Source organism: Centroberyx gerrardi, chromosome 11 (assembly GCF_048128805.1).
Source record: "Centroberyx gerrardi isolate f3 chromosome 11, fCenGer3.hap1.cur.20231027, whole genome shotgun sequence".
NCBI classification, from domain to species: Eukaryota; Metazoa; Chordata; class Actinopteri; order Beryciformes; family Berycidae; genus Centroberyx; species Centroberyx gerrardi.
Genome location: NC_136007.1, coordinates 24,972,726 through 24,995,149, shown reverse-complemented (window position 1 = coordinate 24,995,149; position 22,424 = coordinate 24,972,726). Strand labels below are relative to the sequence as shown.

The window sequence follows — 22,424 nt, the reverse complement described above, 5'->3', positions numbered from 1 at the left end:
GCGGAAAGCTACGGGGCAACTAGACTATAAAAGCCTAACTTTTCCTGATCTATTTAAGTAATTTGAATCTAAGCTGTTGCATCAACTCTCAGCAGTAAAGACGTGGATAATCAGAGCCTACTTTGTTCAGTTGGGAAGTCCTGCCGGGTCGGGTTGTCTGGTCCCGCTGAGCTCGGAGAGACGGGCTCGGCGTGGCCGGTTACCTGGCAACGGCAGACGCTGGAACAGCTGGTCTCTGATGTGTTATCGTCACGTCGAGGCAAACAGCGCTACCGGCTTTTCACAGCTGTAGACAACAGGCCTCTCTGGATGTGGAACACTGGGGCGATGTTGCATCAGTGTTTGACTGCTGGTCTTAGAAGAGTTGACGTTTCTAGCTCTTCTAACTGTTATAAACTAAATGATCTCGTTCCTAAATAGCTTTGAAAATGATCTTCGCTTGGCCGAGCGTTGATAACTTCTTAACTATTAGACGTAAGGTTCAAACTTCTTGTAAGAGATTCTTAAGTTCATCTGGAGAAGACGTCTCTAACTCCAGGTTCAAACTCTAAGTTTCAGCTAAAGTCGAATTGTAGCTAAATTGTTGGTCTTGGCTTCAGCAGGTTTCTTGGCGAGGGCGGAATGTTGAACTGTCTGAAAACCCAGATAAGAACATTTTATAGCTCTTTGAATTCTCAGGCGTGGTTTGCCATGCAAATCACGCTTCGCGCTCTTTTTCTGTTTACTAATTAATTTCTTTGTTTGAGAAGATTTCACCCCGAACTGAGAGGGAGGGGGGAAAGGAATGCAAGAGGAATCATTCCTCTAGTCTATTTTATTTTGGGATCTATTACTAAGTGATCTTAATAAAGATTCCTTTTAAAATAATATGTCGGTATTTTACATCTCCACCAATTACTGTTGTCAATTGATCGAAATAATAAAAACCTGTCAACTTACATTCAAACTTATATAGCTAGCACATCAATATAAGGACATCAAATACCTTCCTGGTACAATCTGTGGCTATAAAGTCTTCATCAAGTTAACTTGTATATGTGACTTGGGTCTCTAACTTCGTGATCAATATGAGAAAGACAATTTAAACATTTAAGACATTTGGACGCACTGACATTTTATACGGACCTGTCGTCGCTATAAATGACCACAAGGTGGCAGTGTAGGACCATGAAAATAGGAGAGTGTCTCTGGATGAATATCTGATACACTTCAATCATTTAACGCATCATGGTCTGTGCATGTAACTTTAGCTATTGAACATCTTCAACATATATATGGGCCTATAGTCAACACATCTAGTATACTTCAAACTACAAAATAGATCCATTAAAGACATTGGGAAAATATAGTTGAAAGTAGGTTTTAAAGGAATGTGAAAAGGGAAGAGATTTATGACTGTCCTGATTTAGAGAGGGTGTAGTGATGAGACTCTGGATAGTGTCAACAGCAGTCATTGGTTCCTTCGTATTGACACTGTGTGTATTCCCGTTCTCACCCAATGGTGACTGTCCCTTCTGATTAACCAGAACAGTCTGGTACTCCAAATGAAGAAAGGAGGGTGATTCCCTATATTCAGATGTGTGAGAAGTATGGATGTGTGATTGTATAGTTCATTAGTATTCCTGAGTTCTTGAGTCCTTCTCCTCCTGATGGCTGAAAGATAAAGGTCGTTAATTGTGGAATGTGTGAGTTTCAAAGCTCTTCGCCGGGTTGGTATCCTGTCGTTAATTTCCTGAGCTGTCCTGTGGAGACATCTCTGGCTGGCATAGACTCAACTCCTTGAGCCATGGACTGTGTCCATTCGACACCTTTATGGCCACTTGTTGTGATAGGCCATTTGGTGTTGATTCAAGAAGACAACAGAAAGGTTGTGGGCTTTCTGCAAATGTCTCCCTGGTATCGCTACAGATACAAGCTCTGACATTTTCTGGTCAAATGTACCAGGGTCAGCAGCTTTGATTTGTGTGGCATAACTGGGTGCCAAATCTCTGGTCATTTCAGCCAATAATGATTCCAAGGCGTCAAGGTTGTCGAGCGATTAAACCCAGTCGGTCCAAAGCCTCCTTGCTGACAGCAAAGTGACGGACATAATGCAAAACGGCAGTTTTCCACTGTCCTTGCTGCAAAACCTCTCTCACTTCTGCAACTTGTAAGTCGGTTTATACGGAAGCTAGCCCAATGGTACCAAGGAGGTTTTATGTTATCGAGCGGTACACATAAAAATGGCCGCCGCTCCGACCATCCAGGAGCGTTGCTTTGAATGGGACAGGCCGTTGTATCCATTCAAATTCTGTGTATTAATCCTAACAATCTTCAAATTAGGCAAGACAAAGCACATTAATGAACGTCTGTGATTCTAAAGATATTCCGACTATAGTAGATTACAGGTATCCTTGCTTTGTTTGAATTCCTCAGCGACCAATAGCAGATGAAGTAAAAGGGAAAAGCAAATCAATATTAAAAGGCCGTAAAGGAGATCATGATAATTAGGATTATAATGTATAGTATATGCGTAGGTGTAGAATGTTACTGTAACAGTGTTACAATTCTGAGGGTAACCAACGATAAAAAGGTTTCCCAATGTGAAAACACAGGTATATATACACCATATATACTAATTTATTTTTTCTTTTTTAAATGGTTTCCTAAAGGTCAAACCAAAGGTAATTGCTTATAAGGGAAAGGTATGTTAAAACTGTTTCAGAAGGTTGGAATAACAAAATGATTATAGTATATGAATGTTCTCACAATTGGTTGCATAAAGTCAAGATTGTTCGTATGAATGCTTACAGAAATGAAAACTATTTATAATTGAAATGATCAATTCACAGAATTTTCTTAAAAACACAAAAAAAAAATTGGAATGTAAAAGTGCACAAGAATATTATTTTCAGTTCTCTAGGCAGAGGAAGTTGTTACTTGGTCTCAGAGTGTAAGTGACTAACGCCATTCATTTTGTTTCATAAGTGATATAAAAAAATACAAATTGTAGAATAAACTATAAATTCAAACTTTCACTGCACTGATGTAATATTGAGTTGTACTTATGCAATACAAAAGGTGAGGATAACAACACTGCCTAAAGAAAGGCAGAGTAAAGCACAGTTTTACAAAAGCTCAAAGCTCAACACACTAGTAGATTGGTCACTAGAGGGCTTCTTTTTCTCCGGAGGAAAAGCTCTATTCAAAAAGAGATTAATTGAACTTGTATTTGACACACTCTCATCACTGTACCATCCATAATTGCTTACACATCCAACTCAGTTAACCAAAGTCAGTCTATTCAGTAGAGGGCGCTGTGTCTCAACCACAGCTGCAGTTTCGACTATTCTCATCACTATTTCCTAAATCTCATGGGATATGGGTTGTCCTGGTGACCACGAAGGTCGGATTATGTGATGACGTAATCACATTCAGTAACGCCTACTGATATGCTTTCACAACTTGGACCAGAATTTCCCAGTCACTCTTCAAGACAGTAATCAGTTCACAACAAGAAGTTTTTGCTGGGCCCATAGGACTGGCCTAGAAGAGTGAAAGTAGCTAACTGACTGACTACCCATTGTTGAAAGTTGCGCGAGAAGTGGTGTCAAGACCTACACAGTTATGGTGGTATACGTGATATTGCGTTGTTTGCACCGTTAGTGGTTGTTCACATTATGACGTGCCTTCGCTGTCTCCTATGAAAAAAATACATTTTTTTCAACATTCTTCCCCGCAATTTACCGAGGGACTAAAGCAGGATGTGGGTCAAAAAAAAGATGTCAGTGCCGAGGTGGGATATCTGGACACATGATTTGGAGCTATAGGTGTTGTTTGAGATATCAGAGCTGCTATGCGTTTATATGGTTTGGTGGATATCGGAAGCTTGCCTCACTGCGCTTTGGCTCTAACCCGTTAGGTTCCATTCTCCATTGTCTGAAGACAGTGCAACAGTCCACACAACAATCCAGTTAATCCACAGTAAGACCAATGAGAGATAAAGCTGGAGTTTTGGCTTGTTGCCACTCACTATGAGCGACAGCCTGTCTTTGGAGTGACACTCCACTGCTCCGGGCTAGGGAAGAGACTGACAGGCTTATAAGGCAGGTATGAGCTAAGTGCAGGTGGCTGCAGGCATGTGCTAACCCCAGGAGCGGAACAGCTATGAATGATAGTATTGATTGTCTATTACTTTGCCCAACTGCATTCTTGCGCTACGGCACTATCCGTGGTCCTGACAGCCTTGCCTAGGCCTTGGGGAGTGCTGAGGATCCCCTGGTACTCCACAATAGGAATTCAAACAGTTTTAGTCATGTAAAACCACAAAAGTAAACATATTTACCATCTACTATATCTACTGTAGCTGACTTCAAACCAATGGAAACCAAAGGGTTTATTGTTTGCATGCTTATAAGGCCTACTGAAAAGAGGTGGACAAACTAAATAAAATCAATCAATCACGTGGTGCCAAAGATCAGCCAATAACAGATGGCAATTTCAGTAGCATGTTTTTTTCCCCCATAGCTTTACACAGATTTGGGTTTAGTTACTCTTTAAGGCCAGTAACATGTAGGCTTTGTGTGGAATGATGTGTAATAGGAAAATGTGGTGGTTTTAATTTCATATATGATAAAGAGAGCGATGAAAATGGGAACATGGATTTTGACGACATTGGTTGCCGTGTGAGGCTGGACGCCATGTGCCGTCAGTTTCAAAGAAAGCTCAAGCCTAAAATAAATTGATTTGATCGTTAGTTGAACAGCTTTATCCGTTAGAAGCTGTACTTGAAGGCAGTCACAAGAATGATTGTCTTCAATTCTGCAGGGCTGCAATCTAATCTCATAAACTGCAAGTGTAGTAGGCCTAACCTCTATTCTGACTCAGGTGCCTTCAAAACCCTGGATAAGGATAACAATGGGAGTATCTGTATCAGGGACGTTTCTCCAAGCACAAGCACTTCAATTGCGTCACTTGACTTGCACTATCCAACTAGTTGAGTCTATTTTTGCCCCTTTTTCAAGCACACTGATTATCTTGCGCTGGAGTGGAGACTATTCTAACCTCCTATCGTGTCAAATGCGGCTGCTTCCCAACCAGTTTGCGAGGCTGACTGAGAAACAATAGAGGGTCTGAGCAGAACTGGAATTCTGGAGTCTTGCAGCAAGACCAGTCCTAGTCCTCGCCAATTAGGCCTATCAATCAAACGTGCAGATACAAACTTAAAGCCCCAACGTGTAGAATTTGTATCAGATTATATCATTCTCCAATTCATTTTCATAGCATGAAGGTTTGTCAGTAGAAAAATGAGACGATCACAGAAAAAAAAAAAAAAGTCTAGTCTATATGTTGCTTTCAGTCTGTTGATTCCCTGTATCCCCCAGTATGATTTGCCGCGAAAAGTGCCATACTGACCTATGGCAGAAAGCAGAGGCCTCAACCAAACCAGGAAGACAACAGCTGCAGTTTGAATGCAGGCTAGTTGCGTCAATTGAACAGCGTGAAGCTAATCAATATGGCAGATGGTGGTAGCATGGAAAAAAGGACTCCAACTGCTGGATCCTCTGCAACAAAATGAAAGAAGGAGTCTTTAACAGAGGAGGATGAAAGAGCTAAGAAGGAGAGGGAGGGTAGCGCAGGACCCTGAGCTCCCGTTCACCAGACCCTGGGAGTGCCACGGACTGATCAGCTTGGAGCACCCGTTCTAAAAGAGGCTAAAAGAGCTAAGAACGAGAGTGTGTCACGGGTTTAAGGTTGGCGGACTCTAAGGCAGAGACACAACACGAGGAGGCAGCAGGACAGTTCAAATAAAGATTTATTTGAGGGTAGGGTAAGAGGACGAGACTGGCCTGGAGAGTGGAGGAGTCCGGGCTTGACAGCTGGCCTGGGGAGTGGAGGAGTCCAGGCTTGACAGCAGACTGACAAGGCGGCAGACTGGACGAAGGGCTGACAGGTTTCCAGAGCTGGAGCAGGCGGCAGGAGTCAGGACGGGATCTGGACAAAGAGGCAAGAGTGAGTAGGTAATATGCAGGACGGGACTGCAAACAGACTAAACGGCTAGAAGGTGACTAACAGAGTGAACTGAGTCAACAATCTGGCGATGAGTGGATGAAGAGCCGGGGTAGATATACTGTGGCTGATGAGATGATGAACAGCAGGTGAGCAGACTGGAAACGAGCTGATAGCAGACTGGTGTGTGGAACGAGCTGAGCCGGGAGCCAGGGGCAGGAGGTAGGGAGACCACGCCCATGCCAAGACACAAACAAAACATAGAGAGAGACAGACAGGGGGAAACACTGGGAACACAGGGAGTACGGCCACGGCCGTAACAGAGTGGCAAAGCACAGAGTTAACCTCGGCTGGGCATTCACTCATAGAGCTGGCTTTCTTTCTCCTAGACATGCAACCAGTACGGGTATCAAATTGCGTTACCGAAGCTTTTAACAATTTTTTAGAATCAGTTTTTTAGAATCTGCTGTTATGTGTAATGGCATGTAGATTATTTATGTAGTCGGCTACCTGTGCAGCTACTTAGCTATGTACCTAGCAAAATTAGCTTCACTTGTCGGTAGCCAAGTATAGCCAGCTGGCTATACTAGAGAATGGGGCTACATTCACATTTGCCTTGGACATTATAGCCAGGGAGTCTTAGCTCACGCTAAGACGCCAATGTCAGTTACTTACTTAATTATTTTTCTAACTAATTGTTTTTCCATTCATTATGCAGCCCTAGCTACAAGTCATAGCTGCAGCCATAATTGCAAGTTATCATGCATCATATTTTTAGGAGTTAAACTCTTGCATGCATGGAGAGAATTGAGGTCTTTAGTCAAAATAAGTTTCCAAGACACTGGAACATATCTTGAATGCAACACAGACTCGGGCAGTGTTTGAGGTATAAATTCTTTGCCTAATCTATGTGCTACTTTACATTCACAGTTGATGAAAGATGTTTTTGGCCAAAAAGCTCATTGGCGGCATCACTGATGTTGTGAGGTGAGAATCTGTACAAAATACCTATGTAATCCAAAGAATGAATGGTTTGTGGTTTAACCTGTTTCTCTGTGACTCTTTCCCCATAGCAACATCGACCCAGGCCAGTTTGTGCCCTCGGACCCTGTGAGTGACAGCTCTCCAACTTTATAAGCACTAGTGCAGTGCCCGTTCAAAACGTGCCTGTCCGGAACGGGCCGATTGCTGCTTGCAGCTTTCTCGAGAACCGCGCGTGCCCGTACCGCTCATGCCCGTAGTGCAGCTTTCTCGAGAACCGCGTGTGCACGTACCGCTTGAGCCCCACTGCTGCACAGAGCGCTGTCCACTTGTTTATTCAAAGTTTAGTAATATTGAACGTGTCGTGTGTCCAAATTGCACCAAATCCGACACTGCACGTCCTTGGGTCCCCAGCAATACACCCACCAAGTGTGAAGTAGATCGGACGAACAGTTCTCAAGATATGTGAAGGACACACACACACTCACTCACTCACAGAGATTCTTCACTTTAGTAGATAGATGATTACAAGACCAGCAACTGCTCCATCACTGTGCTGCTAACACTGGATTATCACAATGTCTATGTCTGCTGAACTCTTCCAGAAGCTTGTCGGAGATGTGAGTACTATATTGTCATATCTTTTTGCATTCCTTTTGATTATTTTTAACATTAGCCAGACTATGAATCATTTTCCATTTTGTGGAACCAGAAAGATGTAGGCCTGTACATGTTCTTTGCTTACTGATTTTTATACTATTTCATCTTTGTTATATAGGACATGGAAATGAGCCCCACTGAACTGATGAACTTCCTGAAGAAACTCTGCGAACGTAAGACTTGTTTCTGTAGTCAAATTCAGATCTTGTTTTTATACCTTTATGTATTTCTAGTAATTCTTCGTTTTCTACCTGATTCTATTGTGATTCAGTTCTTGACAGCATTCATGTTCTGGCCCCGTTGTTTGTTTTTGAAGAGAAACGTTACCATGAATGGCTGTTGTGTTTACATTTTAGATGGGGACCTGAAGACAGATGGATTCAGCATTGAGTCTTGCCGGAGCATGGTGGCAGTCATGGATGTATCCTTTCTATTAGTAGGCTTTATGTGTTGTGTGATCCACATGACAATAAGCAATGAAGCTGACAGTGACAACAGCAACTGTTTTTATATCTTACTGACAAAACAAACATAACAGTCAGCTGTAAGAAAGGGAAGACTTGCTCAGCAGGCTCCATAAACACCTACAGCTCATTAAGGCTGGGGGTCATGCAGCATGATTTTTAGGCTAATTATAGCCACAATTTGGCCATCGTGACTGATTTTCAAGATTAGACCAAGCCTGCACTGGTTTTATACGTTGTGTAGTTGACATTCTTCACAGTAAATTCTGTATATCATGGACATGGATAAAGAAGGCACAGAAAAACAAGAGTACGCCTTGGGCAAATATAGTAATGGAGTAATAGACCTGTTCGTTTAAGCCAGAGCCAATGAAGGAGAACGTTGTCTTCCTTAACACCGTTTCAGAGTGACAGCACTGGGAAACTCGGATTACATTAATTCAAACAGCTCATGAGCAATATCAGGAAATGGCAGGCAAGTGCAGTTGGCCCATTTCATTTCTACTACTGCAGAACAGGTGGCTACGCAACTGTTTCAGGATTTCAGAGAAGTGACAGTTTCTTTGTTGCACAGTGAAATTCCTGTGGCCAATGTTAATTATCTCCAGTAACGGTGAACATAGAGAAGATTGTTTTGGAAGGCATATCTGAGCTTTCTATTGAGGTTAGCAATGGGTTTCATAGGAATGTACTATGTGCCAAATGCTTCTGCACTCATTTTTACTGCCATTCTTTAAATAGGCATGATTCTATGCACTGTTTACTACATTCACTACATTCTAACTATAAACAAATGCTAAATTGTCAAAACCATATTGGCAACTAGTTGGGTTTTGGAGGAGAAATTGATTATACTCCTTAAGTTGTTGTTGGTTCAGAGTCAGTTTACCAGGAATCTGTTTCAGTTGGGTTAATTGCCTTTTTATGTTTTAGGGAGTGTACAAGAGCTATGACACAGATGGCTCTGGTGTCATTGGTGCAGATGAGCTGCCCAATGCTTTCAGGGCTGCCGGTAAGATTGTTTTTACTTTCCACACTGACACATTTTGGAAACTTACATCTAGTTATTTGAATGTAATAGATTCATCATTAAATCATCATTGCCCATTTTTAATGGATAAACGTTTCAGAGTAGGCCATAAAAAGAGTCAATCATACGACGTAAAATATGTTGCTTAATAGCTGCTATGCAGTTAAGCATTTTCTATAGTGTGGCAACTGGCTGCGAAAGTATGTTTGAACTTGAAAATTAATCACCAAAGACAGTTTTCAAGTGGAAGAACAAAAAGATTTATTCTAATAAAATTAGGAAAGAGGAGAGGTAGCAAAGGATGCAACAGGGGTTCTACTTTGCCCTGATACAGGACCCTTTGGACTTATTGGTTGTTGTCTCTCCCAAAGGGTCCTGTCCTGCTCCATTAAGAATTCTCTCTACAAAAGTCGGAGAGGTCTATAACGAAAAAACTATGTTGAATTTCACTTACCCAAACAGATGTACGCAATCCTTCACTTTTGCACTTTCACGGCGCTGGCACGCTCTGCATCTCCTATGTGGAAATAAACTTTCAAACGTAGTTAAAGACAAGTATATCCAAAATCAGACGTCTCTGGTATTTTTTCGCTGGTACTGTGCAACTGGTGGTCGAAAGGTGGACTGTAACAAATTTGTGTGGTGGATGTGCTCAGTCGAAATAATGAAATCATTAGAACAACAAATTGTAAATTTCAATTTCAAATGAGCGATTTAAGAAGCATATTAGGCGAAGTGGCACCACTCGGAAGCACAATACCAGCGAAGAAGTCGAGGCATCAGTCGGCCATCTTCGATATTGTTACAGTGGAGATTATGGAGTCTTTAACTATGTTTTAAAGTAGAGCAATCCTTCACTACCCTGGGCTAGGGAAGAGATTGACAGGCTTATGAAACAGGTAGGAGGTGATTGGGGGGGTATGCATTATTAAAGTGAGTGAAACTATGCTAACTTCACCAGAATCACTGAACAAAATATGTTCATGCAAGACTTAGCCACTACAGTTAGAAAATCATAGAGCTACTTCCTGGTGTGGATGTACACAGGTGGCAACGACGACCCTGTCCATGCTTGTGACTTCTACCTTACTGCTTGGTATATGAGCGCACACTTTATTTCTCTGCGCTCTGTGCTGCGTAAACAGTGCATAGCGTAATTCCCCTAAGCACTGTGCATTGCAAAAAAGATTACACATGAAGGAAAGAACAAACTAATACATGAACGAACACACAGAGCCCAGCTCTTACAGAGTTGCTCCAACCGAGAACCTAATAATAGCTGTAGTTTAAACTATTAGAATTGCAAACAAGTATTGGCCATAGTGCTTTCCATTAATGGGCAACTCAGTCATGTGGCTGTGCATGTTTTTTGCAATTTTGTGTACACCTGCTTTTTAAAGTTAGCACCAGTAGAATTTGAAACTTGATGACTTTGGTGACCCCTTGAGTCCCTTAGTGGTAGGGATGAATAGAAGACTCGCCACTCGTTCCCCCCTCTGCCGGCTGCAGAAAGAAGAGGTGACATGAAACTGCCATAATGTAAACTGAATAATGGAACTGGAATAACTCGTTTACAGAGGCAGGTTATTTTTCCCACAGCACAAGATGTGTTCATCAAGAGCCAAATTCAGGTCAGTCAGTCAGTCAGTCAGACAGCTCTGCTTCACTTCATACTGAGTGATGCTCACTCGCCCGCTGTTAGGTATAGCTGTGGTGGCTAATCTATGTCCAACAAAAAAAAATTTCCGGGAAAAATTTTAGATTGAGCTAGCAAAGCAAAGCAAAGCCTAACGTGGAATTTATTACATTTGGGAAATGCTAACGGAACATTTTGGCTAACAGGCTTCTATGATACTGAAAGACAGCTAAACTACCTGAGCCTAGATGTATAGTAGAGTGGATCTCTCCTTCTTGACAATATGTTGGGTTAAAGATGTGGTCCTGATTATTCCAGAACTGGAGTAACTTCAACTACAGCAACAGTTGAGGCTGCTCACCTAGCTCGACGCTGTGGGACTAGACAGCATCTGCACAGTATTTGTTTGCCTATAATATAATACTTCCACGCTACAAACCAGCAGAGTGATGCAGTCCTCTTCCTCTTTTGGTTTAGGCCCCTTGTTTCCACATAGAAAGTAACACATAGAAGAAACAAATTTTCACTTTGATGGTCTCATTTTTCTACAGCCATTATACTATACATCATACTCAAATAGCTAAACTGCTCGATCAATATTCTAAACACCTATGTAGATATGGGGAGCTAGTCGAACATAAGTCAAATGTTTCCAAACTCTATAGCAAAGAGGTCACTCATCTTTGAGCTGCCATGTGAGGGATTTGAATATCTTACCTGGAATTTGAATATATTTGTGTTCAGCAGATCAGTAACATGCAGCCTTTGTATGGAATAATGTTCAATAGGAAAATTACAGTGGTTTAATTTGTTCATCTCTTTGTCAGGCTTCCCCCTCAACGACCAGCTGTTCCAGATGATTATACGCAGATACAGTGATGAAAATGGGAACATGGATTTTGACAACTACATTGGTTGCCTTGTGAGGCCTGACACCATGTGCAGTAAGCTTAAAAGAAAGCTCAATCATAAAATAAATTGATTTGATTGTGAGTTGAACAGCGTTATCTATTAGAAACTGTACTCGAAGGCAGTCACAAGAATGATTGTCTTCAATTCTGCAGGGCTGCAATCTAATCTCTTAAACTTCAAGTGTAGTAAGCCTAACCTCTGTTCTGATTCAGGTGCCTTCAAAACCCTGGATAAGGATAACAATGGGACTATCAAGGTCAATGTTCAAGAGGTAATCGATCCCAGTTATCTCCAAAGTTACACTAGTTTTTCCTGGAATTCAATATGTAAAAGCATTGATTCATATGATAGGAACAGTTTGCTCATATTGTGAAGGTTAATGTCATCTTTATCTATTCTTGTGTCTTTGCAGTGGCTCCAGTTGACCTTGTACTCTTGAGCACAGAAGATGCCTCTTCTGCTTGTTACAGAACCACTTTGTCTGTCCACACAATATATTTTTCACCATCCCTAGAACTTCCCATGTTAATCAGCCAATCCCATGTGTGTGTTTGATTTGTATTGTATGTATTGTATTTGTATTGTATGTATTGTATTGTATATGTATTTCAGCATAGTTGTACAGGACCGTTCACTGTCCCATGTTGCATGCAAAACAGAACCAATGCTTGGAACCCCATTAAAGCATAGACCTGCACTCACAATGGTATCCTTAGCTGACTGTCAACTTTTGTATATACCTCCAAGAGTGTCATTGAATGCTCTGGAGAAGCATGTACGTGGTCCAGGTGCATAAAGATGGTAGGCTCTTGGATTGCAGTTGGTTTTCGGTGTCTAACCCACAATGCATTGCATGTCCAGCTCTGCCTCTTCCTCTCAATCCAAAAGGCAAGAGCAGATGGACGCTAACATTAAGACGCTTTGTACTGTGGGATGTATGAAGAAATAAATGTGAAAGCAGGAAGCCTCCATTCTCTTGCACCTGCTCCACTGAATGAAGATGCTCACTCTCTGAAACAACAGGGAGACAGCTCTCCATTTTGGTTAAAGGAAAAGTTTCGAGGTATGAATTACAGTCACTGGCCACTTTATTAGGTACACCTAACTAGTAGCGGGGAGGACCCCCTTTCGCCTTCAGAACAGGCTGAATTCATCAAGGCATGGATTCAGCAAGGTGCCAGAAATGTTCCACATCAGTACACCACCATAGATCCATGGACTCATCTCGTTTACACCAAATTCTGACCCTGTCATCAGAATGTCACAACAGAAACCAGAATACATCAGATCTGGCAGTGTTTTTCCATTTCTCAGTCATCCAGTTTTGGTGACCGTGTGCCCACTGTAGCTTTGTCTTCTTGTTGTTAGCTGACAGGAGTGGAACCTGGTATAGTCGTCTGCTGATGTAGCCCATCTGCTTCAAGATTAGACAAGTTGTGTATTCTGAGATGCCCTTCTGCACACCACTGTTGTACTGAGCTGTTATTTGCATACTTGTAGCCTACCTGTAGCTTGAACAAATCTTGCCATTCTCCTCTGACCTCTCTCACCAATAAGGCGTTTTTGCCCACAGGCCTGCAGCTGACAGGATCCTTTTTTGTTTGTTGATCCATTCCTAGTTAATTCTAGATACTGTAGTGCATGAAAAGCACAGGTGGGTGGCTGGTTCTGAGATACAAGTTGATATTGTGCCATATGTGCCATGGCACTTGGCCGTAGCATTCTCTCTGTTTTTTTTGTCAGCTTACTGATCATTTCCATGTTACATTCTGTGCCCATTCAAAATGCCTACACCAGATAATGCCAGCACAATATTAGAATATATACGTAACAAAGATGTTTATGCCACAGCTGCATGCAGCCAATAGTAGACATGGCATTAATAAAAAATTTGACGTGTAGTTAGTTATTGCCATAGTCACTGAATTGTTACTTAAATGCCTGGCAGGACAAATACCTGTGCCATATTTGGAATAAAAGCGACAGAATTATCATGTCATCACTCTTATTCTTACTGCACTGCTGTCAGTCATGCTGTATTCTTAAGATAATAAATCAATGACCAATGAACTCTCAAATGGGATGATCTGGGTTCAGCTTCTGGGCCATACACATCAGGATTTTTATAATAAATAATTTTATAAAAAATAAATGTAACCAATCAACCAGGCTAAAAAGCAATATAAGGTGAAGGTGAATCAACTTAGGCATGTTGTAATGATTCTTCATTTTCAAAAACGTTTAACAATCATATTTTGTACTGAAACAACATTATATTATTAGAGAAAATGTTTGAAAATAGTATTTTGTAGGTTTCTTAATAACTCAGAAGGTTTAACCCCCAAAGATTTTTCTTAGAAGATGCGGTGAAATCTCAGCCCTCTTGTGTATTATATCCTTTTCCATGTGAAACTTCTGGAAAAATATACTTATCTCCCCCCTTTGAAATAGGATAATTCTTGTTTCTGATGGATATTGTCACTGTCCCTTATGTGATATCTTATTTGTTGAAAACATACCATGGTAAAGGTTTGGTTCATTACATCAAAATATAGAATTTTGAAAAAAGTTAGGTAGGTGTTTTATCCAGCTTTAATCTACCTTAAGATTATTTTTGTCTTTATGCATTGTCTATAAACTTTTCCTTTTTAATCAGGCCTTTTTCCTTTGTGTGGCTTTTATGATCTTTGCTGTTGGTTCATTTTTATCGGTTTTTATGCTTTATGCTGTTTTTTTTCCTTTACTCTGTAGCACTTTGAGATGTACTTCTAATGAAAAGTGCATTACAAATTAAATGTATTATTATTATTATTTATTATTAAGAAATTTTAAAAACATATGGAAATGGACTGCTCTTTTGTGAAACTACCTTACAGATATAGTATTGTCATCTGTTATAAGTGAATAACAAAGTTAACACTATTTAATTAACCTTCTTACCTTTAGGCAAACATCATATTCACAAATGCAAAACAATTGTGTGTGTGTGTGTGTGTGTGTGTGTGTGTGTGTGTGTGCGTGCGTGCGTGCGTGTGTGTGTGTGTGTGTGTGTGTGTGTATTTGTGTTTGCGTGCGTGTGTGTTGGACAGTTGGACCTGCATCATGCCAACCAGCATTAGCCAGAATAGTACCGGGCGTTTTGCCTTCAAAATAAAAGGAAAAAATGTTACTTTGGGAAAGAAATTTATAAACTGGAGGTGTACAGAACAAACTCCGTACCGAAATAGTCAGTTAATTAATAACATTAAACATAATGCGGAGATATAGCTGTAAAACCGATACTAAAAAGAAGATATAGTATTACCGTAGCATACAACTTGTGTTCGTTAATGGTGATTTTATTTTTTAAAACCTGACCGGATGTCTTATTTTTTTAATTCTGGCTAGTTTGACACTAGTGTTTGGCGCTATCTAGCCGAATAGGAAGTTTTGGACTCGTTTCTGGACCAAATACCAACTCGCTTGAATTGTGGGTATGTTCATCACCATAAATAAGACCACTCACACCTCATTATTTTGGTAATTATCTCATAACCCCAGAAGTGAGGTTGTAGTAAACTAACTACTACGTTAGCCTTCTCTGGCTAGCCAGTAGCATTAGCTAACGTTGCCTTGCTACAAACAGAGCTAGCGCTGTTGTGTAACATTACAGTAAAGCTGACTGTAACTTAAAACAATGGGAGGGAAATTAGCTGTTAGCCGTTAAACAAGTAAGCAGCAACTGCAAAGTGAATTTCTTGTTTGACTGACATTTCGAGCGGGCATCTAGGTAGCTAACCAGCTAACGCGTGTGTCCAAATGGTAACGTTACTCTTTAGCATCGTCCATTGTTCATTCACTCTTTCACGACTGACAGTGTCACTGCTAAGGTAAAACCTGCATTGTTTTTTTTTGCTTTGGTGAGAGATCCTAGACATCTCCGTGTACAATAAGAGCTAGAAATCGGAATGCTTGGTTATCGATCACTCTCCTAGTTAGCTAATTAATCGAGCTTCTCCACATTCTCATTTCTATGCTGTGTAACGTATTCAAAGCGTAGAGCATAAACTCCGTTAACACCGTTAAATTATACATACTTTAATTGTAAAGTCAACTTTATTTGTATGTCCCACGGTTACGGTTTCAAAGGGCTTCAGTGCCCACATTATGAAACAATAAATGAAAACTGGTGAAATTATAATATTTTAACCATCAACATTTGCATGCTCTCATTTCTGTGTTAATTAGCCTGTTGCCACAAGGGCTGTTGACAGCCGAAGAAGTAGAAGCACAGCAGAGCCCACAGAGCAGCTGACTGCCTAGTCACACAGTGTGTGTGTGTGTGGAGGATGTCTTCACCATTATACTACAACCAAGACAGTGTCACTCGCTTCAAGAAAAGAAAAGCTCGTTTCACTTTCAGTGAAGTCCATATACTGTTGGATGAAGTGAGAAAACATCGTATGGTTGTTGTGGGTATGTTACTTTCGGCTTATTGTGCCCTGCAGAAGAGTCATTTTCAATAGGTGCTGTAGATGTTTAGAAGTATTGTCTTAGAAAATTGGGTTCTTCTGTGTATTGTTTTTTACACATCTGGGAAAGTGAATGAGTGATTCGCAGTAGTAGTCGGTTATTCCCCACCACGGCCATAGCAGAGAATGCACTCACTTTGCAAGTTTAATAAAGCTATTGTATTTGGGCCTATAGCAGGCTTACTTCCGTAAGGCATCACATGCCAAGATTATGACTCATTGCAGCCAAAAAGAATATATGTTGAATGTAGTCCCACTGCTGACAGGGTGACATGTTCAGGCAATCACTTAAGATTACTGTTGCTTTTTCTCTCTACTCAAAGGCAAATTCAACCGCGGCGTGCCAACAGACATTAAGAAACGCACATGGGCAGAGATTACCGCACGTGTGAATGAGATTGGGGAGTGCCAGCGTGAGGTCATCGAGGTCATCAAGAAGTGGTCCGACCTGAAGTGCGACACCAAGCGGAAAGTGGCTGCTATGCGGGCAGGGACAGTGCCCAACAGGGGCCTCAACTCACGCCTGTCCCGAGACCTCACTCAAACAGAGAGAATAGTGCACCAGATTCTGGAGATGGACGAGGGAGACCAGAGCACGAGTGACTTTGGGCCGCTGGGAGATGACGATGATGTTCCGGAGGAGGAAGATGAAATGGAAGAGGAGGACATGATGGGAATGCAGAGTTCCCCCAACGGAGGGATGGACATGGCTTCTATGCCACCACCGCCCTCCTATTCCATGGGTGGACCAGCCCAACCCGGTGCCAAAGAGGATCAGTCCATTCCCAACTACAGTGGCTCCTCTCGTGAGTGCTTTGAAATAGCTGCCAGAGTTTCCGTTATATACATTTTGCAGCGGCGGCCCGCCACTGCAAAATTATTGCCGCCGCTGCTTCAGAATTTTATGAAATGTCATGAAGTCGTAATTACACGACTCTGCAGAGGGCTTTTAATTTGAAACGACGGATACAGAAGTGGCGACACTCGGCCGAGGCGAGAGGGAGAGAGAGAAAGAAGAGAAAAAGAAAGAGAAGAGAGAGAAAGGTAGATTAAAAGGCTGCGTTCACACATAGTGTGCTAGCTCACTAACCAGCTGGTTAGCACTTCTAGCAGACAAAACAGTGTTGTGCAACAAGCAGAGGCTTACCAGATTTTTCCAATATATGTCCAGTATAATCCATACTGCCTTTATGATCGCTGTTGCGGTAACGGAAATTCACTTATTACAACGTCCGATTTCTCCACCGGCACTTTCACTTTCTCCATATTTGTTGTTGCTATGGGAAACGGCCAGCGTCTCTGTCATCGCGATTGGTCGGCTGGGAAAAAGCGGAAAAGCGTCACCCGGCGCTTTTCTGGAAAGTTGAACATTTCTCAACTAAAAAAAAAACAACCTTTCTTAACTTTTGAAAGCGCTCCGCTCTGACGAAAAAAACGCTGCAGCGCTTTTCGGGAGCGGCCGCCTTTTGTGCGCCTTCCGGCCGCTTCCCATTACTTTTAATGAGAAAAGGGCGCTGGCAGTTGGGGAAAAAACGCTGTGTGAACGCAGCTTTACTTCAATAAACGTCGATAAAATAATTGCCAACGATGTTTATATAAGCAATGTATTAAAATATTCCTGATTGCATTGTCAGATGAGTTTGTTAAAATATTTCTCCAATAAGAGAAAGATGTCTGATGTCGATGAGGAAGATAGTCAGGTAACGTTACTTTAGCTAGGGAGGGGCTCAGGGTTCTTAGCTATGCCCCGAAGTTTTGAAGGGAAAGAAATGCCTTTTGGTTCTAAAATATGTAACGTTAGTGGTGGCTACTACAATATTTTAATGTTCTTATTGGTTGCGTGATCAAATATTTGTGATGTGAGAGAATTCTAACGTTACTCATTCTCAAATGTAACCTTATTAGACAAGTAGACAGGCAGGAGTAGTGGAGGCGAGTGGAGCAAGAGAGCAGGAGAGGGCAGAAAGTGAGGAGAGTGGAGTATGTTCTAAAGTTTGTTTTGCAGTCAAGTGTCAATTTATTTAATATTTTTTAATTACCTATTGATATTCACTCTGACCGCGCGCACCACCCAGGTACAACAAAACCCTTCCCCCCCGCTGCTAAAAAAAATCCTAGAGGAAACACTGTAGCTTGAATAGCTAGAAATACATATGAACATAATGTGATAATGCGATTAAATGTTTTTTTTTTTTTTTATTCACTTCATGTTGCAGGGGACTCATCACAGCCCGCCTTTGAAATGCAATATGAAATACCTGCTACAGAAGGTGAATTTTTTGCAAATTAAGAAAAACCCTTGCGTAACCTTTTGTTGTAATCAGCAAACACTGATATGCCTTTCTCTTTGTCTCAAGACGCTGACGCTGCATACGCGGACTCAGATGATGACCAAAGGGACGACCTGTTGCCATCCACTCAGGCAGCGAAACCTCTAGAGGATCACCAAGGCAACAACGGCGTCCAGAAACAAGGCGGCGGACCCCCTCAGCCCTCAAGCGCACCTTCATCCTCGACGACCATCCTCCCACCACCGGGTCAGCCTTCGCAGAACGCGAAGGACAGCATGCTACGGAACGCGTCGCTGAGCCTCCAAGAGCAGCACGCCACCAACATCCTGCTGGAGACTGTGTCGCGCTCGCTGGAGCTGCTGTCCGAGTCGGTGCAGCAGCTGGCCGAGACCCAGCAGGAGTTTGTGCGCGAGTCGTTGCAGCTCCAACGGGAGACGGTGCAGGTTCTCAGAGACTTCACTGGAGGGGCCATCGCCCTCATGCATGACAAACTGAACGGGCGGCCAGCGTTATAGCGACCAGGTGTCAGACAGAGGCGGCGCTAGTCTGCGTTAAAGTTGTACCACTGACTTTATATGCTTCCTTCAGGAGCAGGAACTCGCCAGTTCCTTAGGACTCTGCTGCAGGTTGATTCTACCTTTTTGATAGTACTCTACAGATTTCCTGTGGTTATATTTTGAAAACTGTATTCGTAGAAACATTGTATTGATAGAATTGCTTATGTCTGTCTATGTGGTTAACTGAAAACTGAAAACATGCTGATTTTTTTTTTTGCTACTGAAAGTGAAAATCATACCAACTCATGGTGTTGAGTATTTTTTTCATTATGCATAAGAGTTACGCCAGATTTAAAGCCTTCACCTACTTAAAACGGTGAAATCTATGGAGTGAGTCTTTCATTTAGAAAAGTCGGTAAAGACCGTGTGTGTCTTTATATAAGTTGTAAGCTTCCCTTGCATCAGTGTTTGGAGATTATCACATGTACTGTAAACTTGACTGGTTTTCCACACCTGACCATTATATGGTCTGTATGTCTGAAAGCTGTTGTAGGTATACAAGGTGTGCTAGATATTCTGAAAATCCCCCTGTGATTGAAGAATTTGTGACTGTCTGGTTTTATTTTTTACATTATGAATATGAACACTTGGATATGAAAACTTAAATATTTCATAGAATAAAACCCCTCATGTCTTTTCAACAAAACAAGTAATTTTCCTAATTCTAAGTCTGCAAAGTGCTAAAGTGAACGTAATTTATAAATCCAGTTATCATAACCAAAGTGTAAATCCAGCCAGGTTCAGCAGAACCTTTCCAGCTGGGGCTTCATTTATAAAAATAATTTGGAATACTTCTTCACCTTCAGATAGTGTCTAAAAGATTTGCTCATGTATTATTGATTAAATGTACTGACCTCATTTAAAGCTACAATAGCCTAGACATATCTGTGATATAAATTATAAACCATCGTAGTTTCGAAAGCATACAAACTACTGTAATTACCATGATTGCCAGTTAAATAGACCCTAGTTGGGGAAAGAAGCCTTCAAACAGCAATGAAGTGAATTGATAGAAACACATTGTCTTCCCTGTCCTATAGTCAAATGTCATTTGAAGCCCCAGCTGTTCTGCGTTCTAGCTGCCTGTCTAGTAGGAAAGAAACGCTTGGTTAAGAATATCCTAGGCATTCTGATAGAGGTTGGTTTCCCCTCTGCAGCAACAGAAATGTTTAATAAACAAAACTTCCTGTCAGAACTATGTGCATGCCCGCTTATCTTTGATCATCCCTTGTTGAAACACACCATGACACTGTTGTAAGATCAAGACCAAGATGTAACAGGCATTGATGTTCAGCCAGTTTTGCAACTGTGTGGAAATTGCAGTAGGGGGCGCTCCTGCTCAGTCTGTCTGAGGCTCCTACTGTGTGTTTTTTCATAGACTACTTTAGAATGTATTTGATTAATTCTGTGCAGCTATACTCATCCAAGGAGTGTTTGGAGGGTGGAATGAAACTTAATTTTGAAAACCCTTTTTTTACACATTTCTTCACACATTTTCAGTAGAGTGTAATACTTTTTCAAATGCAGCAGTCCTTGCGGTTTTCCAGTAAAACGGTTCAGACCTTGCCTTGAGGAGACATTGGGTGTGTTCTTTAATGTAACCTGGATAAGGCTCTTCACATGGCCAAACAGGTCAGGTGAGGGTGGAGTAAACCCTTTGAAATGGAAAGACTGTCAATGGTACCATGCCAAAAAAAATGAACGCTAAAAGCTAATAATACATAGCAAATAGCAGCAGCTACTTTATCCTGCAGCCTATAGACATATTCAGAGTGGCACAAAAATGCTATATAGATATAAAAACACACACTCAGCACTGTGTGTTTATGTTTTGATTCGTGCATTGACGAATGCACGAATGACTACATTGACTACATTGTGGTGCATCTGACTCCTATGGTTATTATTCTTTTTATTTCAGAAGATGGCTAGACAGAGAAACCATTCCAGTGTGGTGTGGAAGAATCTGTTCAAAATCTTTCTAGGGAGGACAACTTTGTTTTAGTCGGCACATAAATCGAGCCAAATTGTATTCCTGTTTGTTCCAGGTTGTCTCAGATAACACAGCAGTTGCGGTATCATATTTTTGAGAAAGTTTTGCAGTTTTGTAGATTTCAACCAAACAATGTTTCAAAGCTGATAACTAAATATTAACATTCTGTGGATCCACAAAGTCAGTATTGCACTCATTGCATTTACATTTTAGGCATTTAACAGTTTCTCCTATCCAGGGAGACTTATGATGAATGCTTACAATACGTATTACTACTAGTATTATTACTAATACTTATAAAAAGAATGAGCTTAAATGCATGAATCTCCACATTACATGCAGCCAATAATAAGAAGAGCAAGGGTCGGTAGCAGTAAAATAACTAAAAAAAGTTGAAAAAAATGAGTGCATCATCAAATAAGAGTCGAGAGCATTTTTTGGCAAGATAGGAGCAAAACCAGAAGGGTTGCTGGGTTTAAAAAGAGTTGGAGTTTCAGGTTATAATGGAAGATAGGGCAAAGTCTGTATCCAGAAGGGAGGGGAGTGAGGACTGGCTGACATGAGGGATATGAGGGCCAGTTCTTGCAATACCTGAAGTCTCATCTTACTATCTGTCACCAGCAGGTATCAGCCGCTAGAGGCTGCTCATGAGCTGCAGCACAGCCTGAGATCCCGGGGCCAGGACCCTTCAGTAAGGACTAGTGATCAAGCGTTTGCCACCTGCCTGAGGAACACACTGTCATCTTTTAAAACAACTGATTTTACATAATTGCTTTGTTGTAATTCTATGCCTCCTTTTGGAAGTTCTTTTTGTTCCTTCTTTTTTAAAATGGCTTTATGTCCCTTGCAAATTGCATACCAACCTGCTCAAACCGTTCTATTAGAATAAGCTCTACTACTTTCAATTTTCAATTTCAATTTCAGTTCAATTCAGTGTGCTTTATTGGCATGGCAGTTCCAAAACAAACAATACTGCCAAAGCATGTAACAAGAAATGAATCATCAATTAACCAGCGTTTCAGAAAATTAATTCCATCCCCTTCCATGTATCGTGTGTGTGTGTGTGTGTGTGTGTGTGTGTGTGTGTGTGTGTGTGTGTGTATTCAGACGCTCCACTGTCCCACTGACTATCAGTGTTTCTGTGTTTATGTAACTCATGTTTGTGAGGAAAAAATATCAGCAAAATAGCCATGTTAGCCATTAAAGATAGAGCTTTTCACATACAGTACATTCATACATATTCTTCATATTTTTCATCCAACTGTTGCCCCGTTCCCTTGAAGTATGACAACAATACTGCACACTGACTTTTCTCCCCACATAGACAGGTAAGTTTGAGAGGATCAGGCAGATGGTTGAACTCTGGGTATATACTAGTACTTATCTTCTCAAAATAAGTCT

The 22,424-nt window shown here is 41.3% G+C and overlaps 1 protein-coding gene and 1 long non-coding RNA gene across 3 annotated transcripts; both read left to right on the top strand.

The window, feature by feature from the left end:
- Positions 1-7,766: 7,766 nt before the first annotated feature.
- Positions 7,767-8,569, top strand: LOC144541798 (uncharacterized). The gene is made up of 3 exons (XR_013506857.1): positions 7,767-7,802; positions 7,986-8,050; positions 8,500-8,569. It is a non-coding gene; the product is annotated as an uncharacterized LOC144541798 (long non-coding RNA).
- Positions 8,570-11,837: 3,268 nt separating this feature from the next.
- LOC139917123 (uncharacterized) lies at positions 11,838-20,596 on the top strand. 2 transcript variants are annotated; one of them, XM_071906184.2, is made up of 6 exons: positions 11,838-11,942; positions 15,059-15,140; positions 15,899-16,126; positions 16,506-16,988; positions 18,399-18,452; positions 18,540-20,596. In XM_071906184.2, exons 3-6 carry the CDS (start codon positions 16,000-16,002, stop codon positions 18,986-18,988), a joined length of 1,113 nt encoding a protein of 370 aa, XP_071762285.2. In that variant the 5' UTR covers positions 11,838-11,942; positions 15,059-15,140; positions 15,899-15,999; the 3' UTR covers positions 18,989-20,596. The 2 variants fall into 2 exon arrangements, with proteins under 2 accessions (XP_071762285.2, XP_071762283.2); XM_071906182.2 differs by having other exon boundaries at positions 15,059-15,144.
- Positions 20,597-22,424: the final 1,828 nt, after the last annotated feature.

Excerpts from the sequence above, each read along its gene's own strand:
- LOC139917123 (XM_071906184.2), top strand. The coding sequence starts at position 16,000 with ATGTCTTCACCATTATACTACAACCAAGACAGTGTCACTCGCTTCAAG. Across the intron at positions 16,127-16,505 it reads ACATCGTATGGTTGTTGTGG|GCAAATTCAACCGCGGCGTG; the intron begins GTATGTTACTTT and ends CTCTACTCAAAG. Across the intron at positions 18,453-18,539 it reads TGAAATACCTGCTACAGAAG|ACGCTGACGCTGCATACGCG; the intron begins GTGAATTTTTTG and ends CTTTGTCTCAAG.